Below are 17,309 nucleotides of genomic sequence, written 5' to 3'. Positions count from 1 at the left end.
TAAATTTTACCTAGCATAGTTAGATTGTATACAATAATTCTATTATAGTCTACCATGGTTTGTTTGATTTAATTTCGTGGGGAACGGTTTGGACTGATAAGAAAAATGAATGTTTCTCAGATATTTTATGTTTTATAATACTATTGGCTTCAAATTGACTGGCTTGATAACTAAAATCTTCAAAACTTAACAAGATTTGCATGATTATTTTTTAAAATTAACTTTATTTCATTTCTAGTGATAAAAAATTCGAAACAAAACCAGAAAAAAAAATTAATAACCAAATAACAAAGAATACAATTATAAATCACGCAACATTAAAATGGCTGAAGAAAACGAAGGTTACAAATTTTACAAAGAGGTTCTCGGTTCACCTAAACATGTTTTAGCACCAATGGTTGACCAATCAGAATTACCGTTCAGAAAAATGTCAAGAGAATTGGGTGTGCATCTTTGTTACACACCGATGTGGCATGCTGGTATCTTTTCCAGAGATCCAAAGTACAGGAAACTGGTTATTGAACATTGCCCTGATGATCGACCTCTGCTTTTTCAGGTATGCTATGTTTTTTTTTGTAATCTGGGCTACATTTCAGGTGCTTCGCGCCCTTGTGTAATCCTCAATTCTTAATTAAGTTTCATTTCAGCTCATAACTTTCTACCGCGCTTCTTTTCACCCAGAACCTCTTCCAAAAAGCCTTTCTGAAATCTTCACTACTGTAACAAAACAAAACAGGTGCGAAAACAGCATCCAAAAATGTCACAAACTTGTTGACAAATGTTATTATTTCTTCTGTGTCGGAACCGTAAAAATCGTCACTGAATATTTTAGGTGCTATGGTAACAAGCTTATAGTAAACAATAGAAGGTATCCAGGTTATACCATAAAGGAGTGTTATTTTGACCGTCAGAGTTGTCAACTTTCTATTCAAAGCCAGTCGATCTATTGTAGCTTGACTGTGTTTTTTCTGCCTTCCAAATAACACTCTACTGTTGTGTTTCATTTTGCGAGCAATGTATATATAAATGCCAAAATTCAGAGCTAGAGGGAGAGCAGAATTGACAAGCAGCATGAAAATAGTCCAAACCCTCGGTTGATTATAATGACATTTTGAATTCTCCAACGATTTTGACCTATTCATCGGCACAAACGGTATCAAACATAATATGATTATGTACAACCACGCCAAACAGCATATTGTCTTACACTTTGTCGAAGTCAGCCTGATTTTACGAGATAAGGCATATTTGGTTGCGAGAAATCGATCGATTGCGATCAGTAACACGTTGACACACATCCCGTAAAATGTGACCATGTAAGACAGGCGCCATGCATCACACACATATGCACACACAGTCTCGCTAAAGTTGCCGGACCGGAAAACGGCGTAGGTCGGTAGCACGAAAACGCCTTGTAGTAAATAAGTTACGAGGAGATTTACGATGAATATCATGGGTGGTTTTTCTCGTATTTTTTTTGTTGTCAAGATGATATAAATGCATGAACTATTGATGATTGTGATTGCGATTGAGAGAATTGCTGACATCAGCACTATCACATCCTTGTATAATTCTCTATTCATAGTTTTTCCTTTTTTTGTTCGTCGTCGTAGATAAATAGGACTAAGACTTAGTTTTTCGTCTTACTTTCAAACTCAATCACTCCTGGAATACATACTCATCTCCAGATTGCGTTTTGAATATTATATTGCCATGTTGTTTCATCAAATCATCATTACGCAAATTTTAGAATCGACAACTAGATCATGGTAATTTTGAAAATTCGTAAGAAACGGCTGTAACCAATCTTTTGTCTTTGTCCACTATCGCTTCAACTCAAGACTGAAGAAACATACCCTTGTTCATCTTATTTAGTTTACATGAAATATGATCATATTTGTTTTAATTTTCAAAGTGCTCGAAATTTGTACATCGTAAGCTCTTGTTTTTAATTAGTGCTAATCAGTTAGTAATTATTATTAGGGCAAATACTACTCTTAAAACTTGTTTTGGATAATTGACAAAAACCCCATTTTCTACCCACACTTTTGGGGAAAATCTAACCCCTTAGCCTGCTCAAATGTCTAGCCCCAAGCTGATTATCACGTGCCAGGCAGGTGATCATCCATCTCAGAGACTCAGAGAAATTTCTCTCGTGTGAAATAAAGTTTAGGTTAAAATTAGCTTGGCTTGTATCAGAGTTAGCCTGAAAATGTCAAGTCAATTAAAAACTTTCCATGTCAAATCATTAGTATCGATATGCTTATGGAAGTCTGTAGTCAAAAAGTATTGACTTCAAATGTAAGCAGCTCTCTAGTTTATGTGAAAGCCCAATTGAAAAGTCAATTGAGTTTATGACTATAATACGACCTTTATCTATCTTTCTTTCAGTTTTGTGCAAACGATCCTGAGAAATTTGCAGATGCTTGTGAATTAGCAGAACCACATTGTGATGGAGTTGATTTGAATCTCGGTTGCCCTCAAGTCATCGCTGCGAGAGGTACAAATGTGTAATTTTCAAGGCGATCATTTTTCTAGGGTTGCCTTTGTTGAGTAAACTTTTCATGATATAAATCACTGGTTTTCTTACAATTCTCGCATGGCAGAAGGGCTCGTCCTAAAAAGGGTAGCACTAGAATTATTATAGGAAGACTCTCTAGTGCCTCACATCACGAATATTAAACAGGCGTTGCATAAGAAGCGGTCTTTCGACTAATTATCATCTCATCCTTTGTTTTCCATTTAAGGACATTACGGTGCATTTCTAATGGAAGAGTGGGAGCGAGTGGAGAATATCAGTAAGTGATTCTATTTACTTTTCACATTTTACTCATATGTTTGCTCACTCGCCCTTTACCAAAGAGATCATGAACGGTATTTTCCCTCATGCACATGTCGAACACATTGTCATGGGCGGCTCCTGTTCTTCAAAACAACAACAATACAGTCCACCACTATTTGATTCTAAATTAGGAAATTTCTAACCTGAATGAATCTTTTTGAACGAAACGTCCATTCCACCTATGGTTTCTTGAGGTCCTTGGTTATCTGAATGAACATGACCCACAAGAAATCTCGTCTTTATAAAAAAAAAAGTTTCTTCTGTAAATCACGTCCAGAAAAACACATATTCTGAGCTGAATGTATTTTTTTTTTGAACGAACTGTCCATTCCACTTATCGTTTCTAAAGGTCCTTGACTGAATGAATAAACATGACTCAGAAAAACATTCCTCTTTATAAAAAATAAACCAGCTGTGCTGGAAGCTCCGGCTTAGAGATTAAGAGATGTGAAAGATGAGTTTGTTGAGTTAGTTGTGTTAGAACGTTGCCCACAAACTACTAATCAGAACAGATCAGAAAGCAAAGTAATAATTCTATTGCAGCGAATAAATAAACCAGCTGGATAGCTCTTCTAAGTGATTACACATGCACTTTCTTGCCTCAAGAACCAACACCACCAATTTCTCCATTCTTGTTCAAACTTACACAGGAATTGTGTTTTAGTATCCTTTACTGAATTCTCATAGTGCTATGTTTTTAAAAAATCTGTGTCAGGTTTGAAAAATCAAAAGGAACCGGTCGCCAGAAATTACGACAAAGTCCAAAAACGATCATTTTCAGCATAACACTGTGAAAATTTCTCCAATCTTGTTCAAATTTACACAGGAATTGTGTTTTAGTATTCTCTATTGAATTCTCATAGTGATATGTTTGTAGAAAATCTGTGTCGGGTTTGAAAAATCAAAAGGAACGGGTCGCCAGTCAACAATAATATGATGATGAATACACAAAACAGGATCATTTTCAGCCATACACATAACACCACAAAAACTACTCAGATCGTTTTCAAATTTGCACTGTTATGTTGTAATTTTAGTATTTTCTTTTGAATTCCAATGGCTGTGTGTTTGCAAGTTTCATTGTCAAGTTAGAGTTTTATGATTTTGTGTGTCTAGAAGAAGAGAAGTTAGCCATATGCAAGATTTAAGCACTCGATCAGCTGACGATTCATGGCCAAAATTTCTCCAAAGTCTTTCCACATTGTTAGAGAACCAGTATGCATCAAACTTCTCATAAATCATGTCCAAAACATCATGAATAATGATGAAAATGATCAATTTTTCACTGAGATTTGCCCATTCGCTACACAGTCAGCTAGCCCACTTTCGGCAGCCATTTTTTTCTAAATACTTTCGGCCAATCAAATCACAATATTATCAGAATCCAGATAATCCGTTTTTATTAAATCGGAATAGATCATCGGATTAGATAAACAAAAAAAAATGTCTTGACCGTTGTCGGAAGAGAGAATTAAAGGCTCCTAGGCCGGAGCAAAAAGGTTTTCTCTGGAAATCACGTTCAGAAAGACACACTATATCATTTGAATAGTTCTTTAATTCTAGTTATCAGTTTTGGAGTTCGTGGTGGTTGTTATGTTTATATGAACATGATTCCGAAGTTAAAACTTTCTTATCGAGAAAATAGTTTTATTCTTTGAAATCACGTTAAGATGAATATTGCCGTGTTCTGGAGATGAAGAGGAGAGAACACAATATCCAATACGATTCTTGGAAAAGGGCAATCGATTTTAGGGAGGGTGTTGTTTGAGTTTTAAGTGTTTGCAATGGACAGTCAGATTATTCAGCTCTGAAAATCATGCTCAATCTAAACCCAACCATTACAAAACCCTACTGCTCCATTTTGAACTTCACCATATTGAAATCCTAAAAATAGCTTCAAAAAATTGATTTCAAATTTAATGAAAGGTGAAGTCTTCCGACGTTAAAAATGAATTTATTTATCTAGTACGGCTGAGAATCGGCTGTTCTTATGCTGTTTTTTTAGTCCTGTTATGCTCTTAAAATATTCTTAATTTATTTACCTCATTTATTTATTGGTTCAAGAATAGCTTCTTAAATCGACATCATGTTCTTTTAAGATTAGTCTTGTAAAAATATTGTGTATTGTGCTTGGTATATTTGAGCAGATGCAAACAACATAAGGTCTTAACTAAAAAAAACATTGCTGCACAATCCTGCTCAAAGTCACCTGTAACATATCCCTTCAAACAGGATTACTGGGTAAAGATGATACTCACAAGTTATTCACATAAATGATATTCTAACTTTCAAATACGGGTCAATCGTAAATATACAGTCAGTAGGTTTAATGAATAAGGCCCTTCACATAGTCAACGTGGTATTATTTTAAGGAAGAAATGCCGACAAATTTATGAAGAAATTTACCTTGAAAATCTTGCTTAAAATTAAACTTTATGGCCAATGAAAGACAACCACTCTAATAAACAACACTTTTGGTACACTGCAAGCCTTAAAGTATTAGCAGCTGAAATGCACCCGAGTGCAACTAAATACGGAAATTATTCTGCAAATACCATCCTTTGTGGTCGTCTAAACCTCGAAAGTTTTTGGTAGATATAATATTTCTCTGAGTGAAACCAAATACGGAATGCTATTCTGAAAATATCACCCTTTAAGATATGCACTCGCAAAACAAGTTTTCAAAGAATGTATCATTTTTGTGATCGATAACCATCGAAATGTTTATCACGTTCATTAAGAAGAGGATCTAGCTAGCATCTCCAGTGCTATAAAAACACCTCAAAGTGCTCCAATTTTATACTAGTTTTGATTTGTTTAGACTATTTAACGCTCGTACACATACAGACAAAAAAACCAAAATTTTATGAAAGCCCGCTTGTGAATGAACAGAGAAGAATATCAAATCTTACTTTTATGAACAAGCTTCTACAAAACGTTTTCAACATTCTGTATCGGTCCGCTTTGTAACTTTTGAGTGCTATTAAAATCATACCCATAGTTTGAAAATATAGCATATTTTTAATACACTCACAAGACAAGCCAAGAAAGAATTTTTGTAGAAAGTTGTTCTTGAAATATCTCTTTATTGAATTGCACTGGCAGAACAGGCATTAGAACTGACTGAAAAAATAAAAATATCAAATATCAAATATAGAATTTTTCAACACCATGGGACGATAAGCATATAGAATTTTTCAACACTATGTGATGATAAGCATATAGAATTTTTCAACACTATGTGATGATAAGCACGGTGTGGAGATTTCATCATTCATCCCAAAAAAGTGAAAGACAAATCTTCTGACCATGCTTACAAACAAGTTATATTATCAACTCACTTTCAAAGTAATAGTCCATATATCAATACTGCTGCTTCGCCTGTTAAGCAGGTAAAGGTCGTGCATACAAGCTATTACTAAAATGTTCTGAAATCTTGTAGAACCTTTTGTTCTACGAGTGCAACTAAGTTGGATAATTATTCTGAAAATACCACCCTTTATAAATTGCACTCGCAAAACAAGCTACCGGATACATATTCTAATGTTTTGATAGTTGCCCACTTTGTCTTATGTGTGTAATTGAAATACACCATTGTTCTAAAATTCTTATTGCCCTTTTCAAGTCTACTCGAAAAACAAGCTACCTGGTACTAAAATATAGCAAAATATTCAAAAGGGATTTAGTCACACCATACGCATACTCTTGTATCGGGACATGGTACCCAATTCCCCTAACATGGCTTTGGTTAACCCGGGTGAAGACGCGATCACTTGCCAAGTGAATCACAGTACACACACAAGCAAATATGAACTGATACTGACAAAGCTAGAAGCTATATGATGCCATAACATAGTTTGAACACTACTTGGTAATAAACATGTTCTGGACATTTAGCTGCCGTCTTGAAGTGACAGCCAATGAATTCACTAACATGCATGTAATGATACTGACAAAACTAAAAGCTTCATGATGCCATAATATAGTTTAAACACTACTTGGTAATAAGCATGATGTAGAGATTTAGTCACTCACCTCAAAAAGTGAAATCCAAATCTCCTACCATTCTTACAAACAAGCAAGAACCTTACCTACCGATAATACGTCTATTACTATACTGTTGATTTTCCTTGACTAACCAGGTAGAAGTCACACACATACGAACAAGCAAATAAAAGAAGAAAATAATCGGCGTAAAAAGGGCCGATAAGGTATTCTGAAAATATTGCTTTCTTCAAATTTAACTCACAAAACAAGTTTCCAACGACAAATGTTGGTGGCCGCACCAGTTCTTTTGATAGAGATTTCATTTTGAGAACACACAAGAAACCCCCTTCTAAAGATTTAACCCCTTACATAGGCTATATATCTAACATGCTAGAATTGAAAGATTATTTTGAAAATACTGCAAAAAAATACTTCTTCTTCTATGAGTGCAATCAAAATAGTCGCGTATCCTGAAAATACCGCTCTTTTTGAGTTGCACTCGCAAAACAGGCAATAGCACGGCATTATGTAAAAAAGCCTCGTGCATGGAGTATTATCTTTTGCTATAAGTAATGCTCACAAAACAAAACCACGGTATGATGTTCGGATCGTTTTGAGAATTGGAAACCCGCTAAGTTTCCTGTTTTCAACGAGACATAAGTTGTACCTGAAGAAAACTTTCCAGCCAAAGAATTCATGTTTTCAAGAAGACAAACTGCCGGAAGCATTTCCTTAGATACAGCATCATGTTTCGTTTGGTGACGACTGTACTCGTAAAATAATTTAAGAAACTATACCGAGAACCAGCCGTTGTCCTTAGTAATGAGAAAAATACGTCTATGATTGAAAAGATATCCCCTTCTTTAAATTGCTCTAAATATAAAAAATCTTGAAGAATTACCTTCCAAATATGACGTGTCAAGAAGCAAGACTTAACAAACTCAACTCTTAATTGATGTTGTACAACCTTAAACTACGACTTTCAAACTACTTTAATCGTAGAAATTTTAGCGAGACTAATTTTAGCGTACATTAGCCAGTCAGGAAAATCTGGATTTTTTTTGGACTTATTTTAGCGAATCACAATTTCAAATAATTTCGCGTGGATAAATTTTAGCGAATACTCGTATTACATTATTGATTGAATTCGTTTTCTAGCATTTCTTTGCACTGAAACCCTTCCTATTGATAAAAATGTATCAAGACAAATATAACCAGAAATTTCGCGCGGATAAATTTTAGCGATCTGTCGATTCGGCGTGTTTTAGCGAGATTTAATTTACTGGAAATAGGGAAAACTCGCTAAAACGCTAAAATTCGTCTCGCCAAAATTTGTACGATTAAAGTAGTGGTCACTCTTTTTTTTCTCACTTTATGTGACATTTCCTGAACCCTACTTATTCTATGATTGTGATTGAAAAAGACCATTGTTCCAAAAATGAGAGCCTTTTGAATCGCGCTCACAGAACAATCTCTATAAGAACAAGTTAGCGAGAACCTCACCTTAATGATTTTCTGAAAAAGAAGCATTTCAAGTGTTTTGACGCCAATTCGAAAAAGTATGATGATGATTTTTACTTACCAGACAACACGTGTAACGATATGCAAAAGAAGACTGCTAAAATCAGTCACTTTTAAATGATATTGAATAAGAAATCTTGCTTATTTTAAAAATTGGTTGTGGCAGTTTTTTTTTGATAAAAATGCTAACTTCTCCGGATCGGCTTTCTAACTTCTGAGTGAAATCAAAATCATGCCAATACTTCTAAAGTATCGCACTTTTTGAACACACTCACAAGACAAGCTACAAAATAAATTTTTTGTAGAAATTAACTTTCTACCGACTTTCTAGCTCACAAGTGAGATATGGTGAGGTGAAACTTACCACAAACTTGTTCCTGTGTTTTTCCCGAAAGCTCCCGGTCATCCTTTTCTAACATACTGATCTAGATTCGAAATCCGAATATTTTTTAAAATTCCGAGACAATTATGGCGAAGAATTTTCTTCGTAACTCGGTTGTTTGTTACATGCAGGACTCGACAACTTCAACCACTCATTTTGAAATGAAGGTTGATTGTCAAATCTTGCTTCTACAACTACAATAACGTTTTAAACATTCTATCGGTCCGCTTCATAACTTCTGAGTGCTATTAAAATCATGCCCATAGTTTGAAAATATAGCATTTATTCAAGACACTCACAAGACAAGCCACTTGCAGAATCCTCGAACCTTTTCGTAATATTACGCTAACCGAAACAGTACAATCCACTAAAATATTCAGGTATTTGAGAGAGCCTACATCTTACCTATGAGAATCAAACAATATGAATTTGAACCTTTTTGGTTAAGCTTACAAGAGACAGCACACAGATATCAAACTACTCAAGGCAATAAAAAAAGGTACTGAAATATTCAGGTATTTGAGAGCCTACTTATTGTAGGGATGAAAAAATCCAGTTAGCTGCGTAGACTCGTCTTCTCAGTATGCACATTTAAACATCCAACTGATTTGAAATCGGTGTACATTTTGGTCATACTCACAAGACAAGACTAATGCATTATTCAATTTGTCTTTTGTAAATTTTTATATACTTTACTGGATTTCGCATGTTATTGGAATGGAGAAAACGTAAACAAATTAATTATCGTCACTTTTCTAATGATGTCAATTTATCAGAGAAACTCGACCCACTTTAGATATTTCGGCCAAATATTTTCACATCAGTTCTCATCATAGTTGCTCCTTATAGTACCCATTTTACTCTCTCGTAGATTTTGAATAAGCATAGAGAACAAATGTCTTTCTAACGAATACGTGTTTTGGAAAAAATGTCCAATGTTACCGAAACGTCGGAAAATCGTGTTTTCTGCTTCCCTTATGAGCACTCTGCAAGCAAAGGATCGTGTGATTTGAAAACATGAATTACTTTCTAAAGTGCTCACAAGACAAAATCAATAAAACCGTACAAAAAAAGAACGGTGAAGGCGAACAAAAACTCCTAAAACTAACAACACAAATTACTCGTCAGTGAACAAAGACCTTACAATTATCAACTATACATTTTGAAATGAATGTTGAATATCAAATCTTATGAGCAAGTTTCTTCTGCTGAACTCTGAAATTTGCCAAGTGAATTTTTCCTAGTCCGCTTTCTAACTTGTAAGTGCTATTAAAATCATGCCAATAATTCTAAAATATCGCACGTTTTGAACACACTCACAAGAGAAGCTACAAAAGAAATTTCAACTTTCTTCTGCTAGGCTTTCCATTTTGATATCTGAATTTTTTCCTAATCTACTTATAACTTGTGAGTGCTATTAAAATCATGCCAATAATTCTAAAGTATCGCACGTTTTGAACACACTTGCAAGACAAGCTACAAAATAAATTTGAAGTTTCTTCTGCTAGGCTTTTCATTTTGCCATCTGAAATTTTTACTAATCCGCTTTGTAAGTTGTGAGTGCTATTAAAATCATGCCTATAGTTTGAAAATATCACACTTTTTAATCACACTCACAAGAGAAGCTATAAAAGAAATGTTATATTTTTAGCATATATTTCAGGTAACTGAGAGCCTAGTTGCCCAATGAGCTGAATTTAAAGTTCATATTAATTTTAAAGCATTGGCCTTTTTATTATTCTCGCACGGCAAAGTATCAAATTATATTAAAAAAGCTAATTAAAACCTACTAGCACGCTATGGATAAAACGTTCAAATACTCTAGAGAACCAAATAATCTCACCAGCAGATTAAACCAGGTTTGACAGAAAAATCGAAAAATTTCTTCCTTTATGATGATTCCCACAAAATACACTAATAATGTCTTTGCAGAATATCATTCAGGTATTCCGACCGACTCGTCTTCTGCTAGTATAAATGAAAACAAACTGGCTGATTTGAAATCACCCTACTTTTCAGTTCATACTCACAAAACAAGACAAGACAAAGGATTTCAATATTTCTTTTTATCTGTTTTCATGTCATATGATCGACACAATTTTCTGCACTTATTTAACTTTCTAGTATGCAACTTTTTATTTGACGTCAATCAGTCCATTAAATGACGTCAATTTCATGAACACAGTATGACAAAATAAGAAGACCAGATAATGAAAATGCCGATAAACCAAACAATCTCCCATGACATGAAAAACGATATCTATTCGTGCAAATACATGTCCAAAACTCAATCCTAGTCAACTAATGCCTCTAAATATAAAGAACTCGATATCCACTCATTCAGAAGCATGTCGTAAAATAAAGCTTCCATGGAAATTTGCTTAGACACAAACTAAGAGAGAAATTACCGGTTGCGCATTCTTTGAACGACATTCTCCCAAAGTTCATAAACACAGACTAAGTATTCCCCCATTGCACATTATTTCGAAAAAACCAAAAACAATTCATTCAAAAGCATGTAGAAAAAGAAAACATAAATAGATAGAAAGGAAGTAACCTAAAGTATGATCCTTTTGTACCTACCTTGATTTCCTAGTTGTGAAGGATTGTCATTTTTAGTCACCAATCGGAATTCGTTTGTGTCAAAGATTCAAAATAAGATGAAAAAATTATGGGGAAAAATAAACTTCATTGTTACTAAGAGATCGCAGACAAAGAAGTTGCTTAAATATCCAGAGATTTGAGTAATTCGAATTCACTTATGACTCATCAAGAAGCTTCGATGAATTTGAAATCATCAGCCTTTTTGATTGTGCTCACAAGGGAAAACAACGAAGGTTTCACCGAGAAATCTAAATTATTAGACATTTACAAATATCTTTAGAGAATCCACTCGCCTTATGAAATAAATTGAAAAGATGTGATGATTTGAAATCACCATCCTATTTCATTGTGCTCATAAGAGAAAGCACCAAAAGTTTTCGCATTATTGCTACTTAGAGATTGATATCCAGAAGTTGCTTAAATATTAAGGTATTTCCACTTTTCTTATGAGTGCATGAAAAAACCTTGATGAATTTGAAATCATCTGCCTTTTTGATTGTGCTCACAAAAGAAAGCACCAAAGGTTTTCGCAATATTGTTTCTCAGAGATCGCAGACAAAGATGCTTAAATATCCAGATATTGCGAAATGATAATCGAATTCCCTTATGAGCTCATCTAAAAGCGTTGGTGAATTTGAAATCACCAGTCTTTTTGATTGTGCTCATAAAAGAAAGCACAAAAAGTTTTCGTAATATTGTTTCTCATAGATCGGAGACAAAGATGCTTAAATATCCAGATATTGTGAAATAATAATCGAATTCCCTTATGAGCTTATCTAAAAGCGTCGGTGAATTTGAAATCACCAGCCTTTTAGATTGTGCTCACAAAAGAAAGCATCAAATGTTTTCGCAATATTGTTTCTCAGAGATCGCAGACAAAGATGCTTAAATATCCAGATATTGTGAAATAATAATCGAATTCCCTCTATGAGATTCTCTAAAAGCGTCGGCTGATTCGAAATCACCATCCTTTTAGATTGTGCTCACAAAAGAAAGCATCGAATGTTTTCGCAATATTGTTTCTCAGAGATCGCAGACAAAGATGCATAAATATCCAGATATTGTGAAATAATAATCGAATTCCCTTATGAGCTTCTCTAAAAGCGTCGGCTGATTCGAAATCACCATCCTTTTAGATTGTGCTCACAAAAGAAAGCATCAAATGTTTTCGCAATATTGTTTCTCAGAGATCGCAGACAAAGATGCTTAAATATCCAGATATTGTGAAATAATAATCGAATTCCCTTATGAGCTTCTCTAAAAGCGTCGGCTGATTCGAAATCACCATCCTTTTAGATTGTGCTCACAAAAGAAAGCATCAAATGTTTTCGCAATATTGTTTCTCAGAGATCGCAGACAAAGATGCTTAAATATCCAGATATTGTGAAATAATAATCGAATTCCCTTATGAGCTTCTCTAAAAGCGTCGGCTGATTCGAAATCACCATCCTTTTAGATTGTGCTCACAAAAGAAAGCATCCAAATGTTTTCGCAATATTGTTTCTCAGAGATCGCAGACAAAGATGCTTAAATATCCAGATATTGTGAAATAATAATCGAATTCCCTTATGAGATTCTCTAAAAGCGTCGGCTGATTCGAAATCACCATCCTTTTAGATTGTGCTCACAAAAGAAAGCGCCAAATGTTTTCGCAATATTGTTTTTCAGAGATCGCAGACAAAGATGCTTAAATATCCAGATATTTTGAAATAATAATCGAATTCCCTTATGAGCTTCTCTAAAAGCGTCGGTTGATTCGAAATCACCAACTTTTAGATTTTGCTCACAATAGAAAGCATCAAATGCTTTCGCAATATTGTTTCTCAGAAATCGCAGACAAAGATGCTTAAAGGGGATCTAACGTCAAATCCTTCATTACACTTTTTTGGAAAGTTTTAAAAAATTTATAACGAGAGCTTTCGAAAGAGCTATGTTATATCAAATGATCTTCAGTCAATGTGTTATAATATCCCTTTAAAGATTTGTACGTGTGACGTCATAGTTGGCGTTTTGTTTTAGAAGCTAGCACACATCTGTGTTGATTAACAGGATATATCCCTCTATTTTTAAGGCTTCGATCGTAGAAATTTCTATAAGGCTTTATTATGATTTATTCATTGCATCTAAAATTCGGCAGGATAGATGGGATACTTTGGAATACCTATCAAAAAGTTTGTTCTTTAAAGTGCGATTACAAAGATATCTTTTTTATCCAACAAAAGCTTTTTTTGAAGCCATTACAAGACGCTGTTTCTAAAAATGTGCCTGTTCAACGACTGATTTATGAAACTAAAGTGCAACCATGACGTCACAAAATCCTCTTTTTGTCAAAGAAAGGGAAAATTCAAGTATCAATAACTTAATGAATTCAAAAGATTTTAAGTTCGTTCTTTTTTCAATATTTTGGTTTCTATCAGAGCTTTCCTATGTAAAAAAATGAGGTACATGAATTTTCTGACATTAGATCCCCTTTAAATATCCAGATATTGTGAAATAATAATCGAATTCCCTTATGAGCTTCTCTAAAAGCGTCAGCTGATTCGAAATCACCATCCTTTTAGATTGTGCTCACAAAAGAAAGCATCAAATGTTTTCGCAATATTGTTTCTCAGAGATTGCAGACAAAGATGCTTAAATATCCAGATATTGTGAAATAATAATCGAATTCCCTTATGAGCTTCTCTAAAAGCGTCGGCTGATTCGAAATCACCATCCTTTTAGATTGTGCTCACAAAAGAAAGCATCAAATGCTTTCGCAATATTGTTTCTCAGAGATCGCAGACAAAGATGCTTAAATATCCAGATATTGTGAAATAATAATCGAATTCCCTTATGAGCTTCTCTAAAAGCGTCGGCTGATTCGAAATCACCATCCTTTTAGATTGTGCTCACAAAAGAAAGCACCAAATGTTTTCGCAATATTACTGCTTAGAGATCGCAGACAAAGATGCTTAAATATCCAGATATTGTGAAATAATAATCGAATTCCCTTATGAGCTTCTCTAAAAGCGTCGGCTGATTCGAAATCACCATCCTTTTAGATTGTGCTCACAAAAGAAAGCATCAAATGATTTCGCAATATTGTTTCTCAGAGGTCGCAGACAAAGATGGTTAAATATCCAGATATTGTGAAATAATAATCGAATTCCCTTATGAGCTTCTCTAAAAGCGTCGGCTGATTCGAAATCGCCATCCTTTTAGATTGTGCTCACAAAAGAAAGCACCAAATGATTTCGCAATATTGTTTCTCAGAGATCGCAGACAAAGAAGTTGCTTAAATATCCAGATATTGTGAAATAATAATCGAATTCCCTTATGAGCTTCTCTAAAAGCGTCGGCTGATTCGAAATCGCCATCCTTTTAGATTGTGCTCACAAGAGAAAGCACCAAATGTTTTCGCAATATTGTTTCTCAGAGATCGCAGACAAAGAAGTTGCTTAAATATCCAGATATTGTGAAATAATAATTGAATTCCCTTATGAGCTTCTCTAAAAGCGTTTGCGAATTCAAAATCACCATCCTTTTAGATTTTGCTCACAAAAGAAAGCATCAAATGCTTTCGCAATATTGTTTCTCAGAGATCGCAGAAAAAGATGCTTAAATATCCAGATATTGTGAAATAATAATCGAATTCCCTTATGAGCTTCTCTAAAAGCGTTTGCGAATTTGAAATCACCAGCCTTTTAGATTTTGCTCACAAGAGAAAGCACCAAAAGTTATTGTTTTTTTTTATTACCTATGATCGTAAAACGAATGATGGTTGATTCATGCAATAATATTTCGAAGTCTAAGCTGCTTCTCTTGTGAGTATGAAACCAAAAATGAAGAGAATAATTGTCAATCATTCTTCATTTTCAACATACTCGCAAGACAAGTTTTAAATCTTATTCTACATCGCGTACCTTTACAACACCACAGGAAGTAAAAGACGTAACATCTCTTCTGAAGTTTTTCACCTTTCGCGTAAGATTTCATGATATACCGATGAGGACCTAATCAATTCTTCACTGTGAAATTACAGTCGATTATCAAAGTAGAATTTAGAAACTGCAAGGTCTTGGCGCTTACAGATCAAAGTTTAAGACTTTGTCTTTTTGAAATACTTTTATATGTAAATATTATAGAAGGTCGTCTTCACATTTATGAATACATACACAAGATTTCCCGAATTGCTTTACGAAGAAAGAAAATCCAAAAAAAGAAAACTTCTTTTCTAAGTTCAATATCGCACTTAAAAAAGAAAAATATTGAAAAAATGAAAAATCACGTAAAGTCATCACGTTAAAATATAGGCCAAACCTTTTGGATCCTAGCTGTTCCTGTTAATTCCGTCCTAGCTAATCAGCAGCAGGCTCTCCATTTTCACGTCGTGCTTCGAAAAACATTGGAAATCGAATTGAACGATAACCACTCATTCAAGTTTTCAGTCATCAGTTCTAACATGTGGTCACAATGCACATTCATATAAACAAGATATAAAAATTCTTTGAAACTTTCAACATTGGAAAAGAAAGAAATTTCTATGAATTCAAAATCATTGTCATTTTTTTATTGTGCTCGCAAGACAAATCACTGTTGAAAATATCAGGCCACTAAGTATATCTATTTGAGAGAGTGTTCGTACCGTAGGAGCAGAATCAACACATTTGAAATCATCGACCCTTTTGATGATGGTCACACCAAATTACCAAATAGCACGATCCTTCAGTTTTCTCACTGTAAAAGCGACTTATCAGATTTATTTGACGTCACTTTTTCAGGGATAAATTATATTTTATACAACCTGATATTAAATTGTTACAATTATCATATTATCATATAACACCCTAATATCACTGTATTACACGGATTATAAACGATTATCCCACTATCGAGTATTGCATAAAGAGACGATGTTTTCTTACTGCAATGAGCATAACCAAGAGTAAAAACATCTGGCTATTTAAAAATACCCATGATCTATCTTTGGTTGTGTTCACAGCACAAAGAGTTTCGTGTCGAAGAGTATGTTCATTTTCGTATAGCAAAATGAATCTACTTGGCCGATGAGCTATAGTCAATGAGCTTCTCAAATTCTTAAAATGAAGCGCTCTTCGACTATGCTCACAAGACAAGCTGCCAAAGCTGTTAAAGCTACCAATATCAATCGATTGCTCTAACAAAACTACTATGGCGAAGCACCACAATTTACACAATACTGCTGTTTAGATACAAAATACATCACGAAACAGTTGCATATATAAAGGAAGGCAATTTGGATTCGTAGAAATGGCTTTCATTTCCATTTTCGATACGGCTTGTGGTATCTTTGAGAGAATTCAATATTCTGCTGAGTAAAACGGAAACTCACTGAGAAATATGGAATCATCTTTATTTTTTCATCATACTTGCCATTGACAAGTCCTGGAAGAAGTATAGTAATTGTACTTAAAAATTATAGACATGAAATCAACTTTTCACCTATACTTTTCGAGAGAATTTATTTGTCTAAAAATTCTGCTAGCAAACCATACTAACCACTGTTCCAACTATACTTTTCCAATACTAGAGAGCATCCATTTGTCTAATGAGGAAGCTAAGAATTGGCAGAGTGATTTTAAATCATCTTCATTTCTCCACCGTACTCATATTTGAAAATTCCACAAAAAATACAGTAATTCTGCTAAAGAAAACGAAGACATGAAACCAACTTTTCACCTACATTATTCGAGAGAATGCACTTGTTTAATGAGTAAGCTGAGAAGATAAAAATTCTGCTAGCAAACCATACTAACCACTATTCCAACTATACTTTTCCAATACTAGAGAGCATCCATTTGTTTTATGAGTAAAACAATCAGCGAAGCTTTATAAAACATAACTGCTCTCTTGTACCGGGTTTACAGTTTCATCAAGATAATGTAACCTTACGGTTAAAGACTTTTTGTTGATTCGTTTTTTATTCCATAGAGGATAGCTTAACTTAAATTTTGG

General features: G+C 34.2%; 1 protein-coding gene across 1 annotated transcript in view; it reads left to right on the top strand.

The window, feature by feature from the left end:
* The first annotated feature begins 216 nt into the window (after positions 1 to 216).
* Positions 217 to 17,309, top strand: part of LOC136809706 (uncharacterized) — a 39,847-nt gene continuing 22,754 nt past the window's right edge. Inside the window, exons 1-3 of the mRNA XM_067066242.1 lie at positions 217 to 556; positions 2,392 to 2,500; positions 2,748 to 2,798. Of these exons, the coding sequence (XP_066922343.1) occupies positions 323 to 556; positions 2,392 to 2,500; positions 2,748 to 2,798 (394 nt within the window). The 5' untranslated portion in view covers positions 217 to 322. The remainder of the gene's footprint in view (positions 557 to 2,391; positions 2,501 to 2,747; positions 2,799 to 17,309) is intronic.

This window comes from Clytia hemisphaerica, unplaced genomic scaffold, assembly GCF_902728285.1.
Source record: "Clytia hemisphaerica strain Z4C2 unplaced genomic scaffold, Clytia hemisphaerica genome assembly, whole genome shotgun sequence".
In the NCBI taxonomy this organism is placed as follows: domain Eukaryota; kingdom Metazoa; phylum Cnidaria; class Hydrozoa; order Leptothecata; family Clytiidae; genus Clytia; species Clytia hemisphaerica.
The sequence above is the reverse complement of the archived record's forward strand: the minus strand, read 5'-3'. Positions and strand labels throughout refer to the sequence as shown.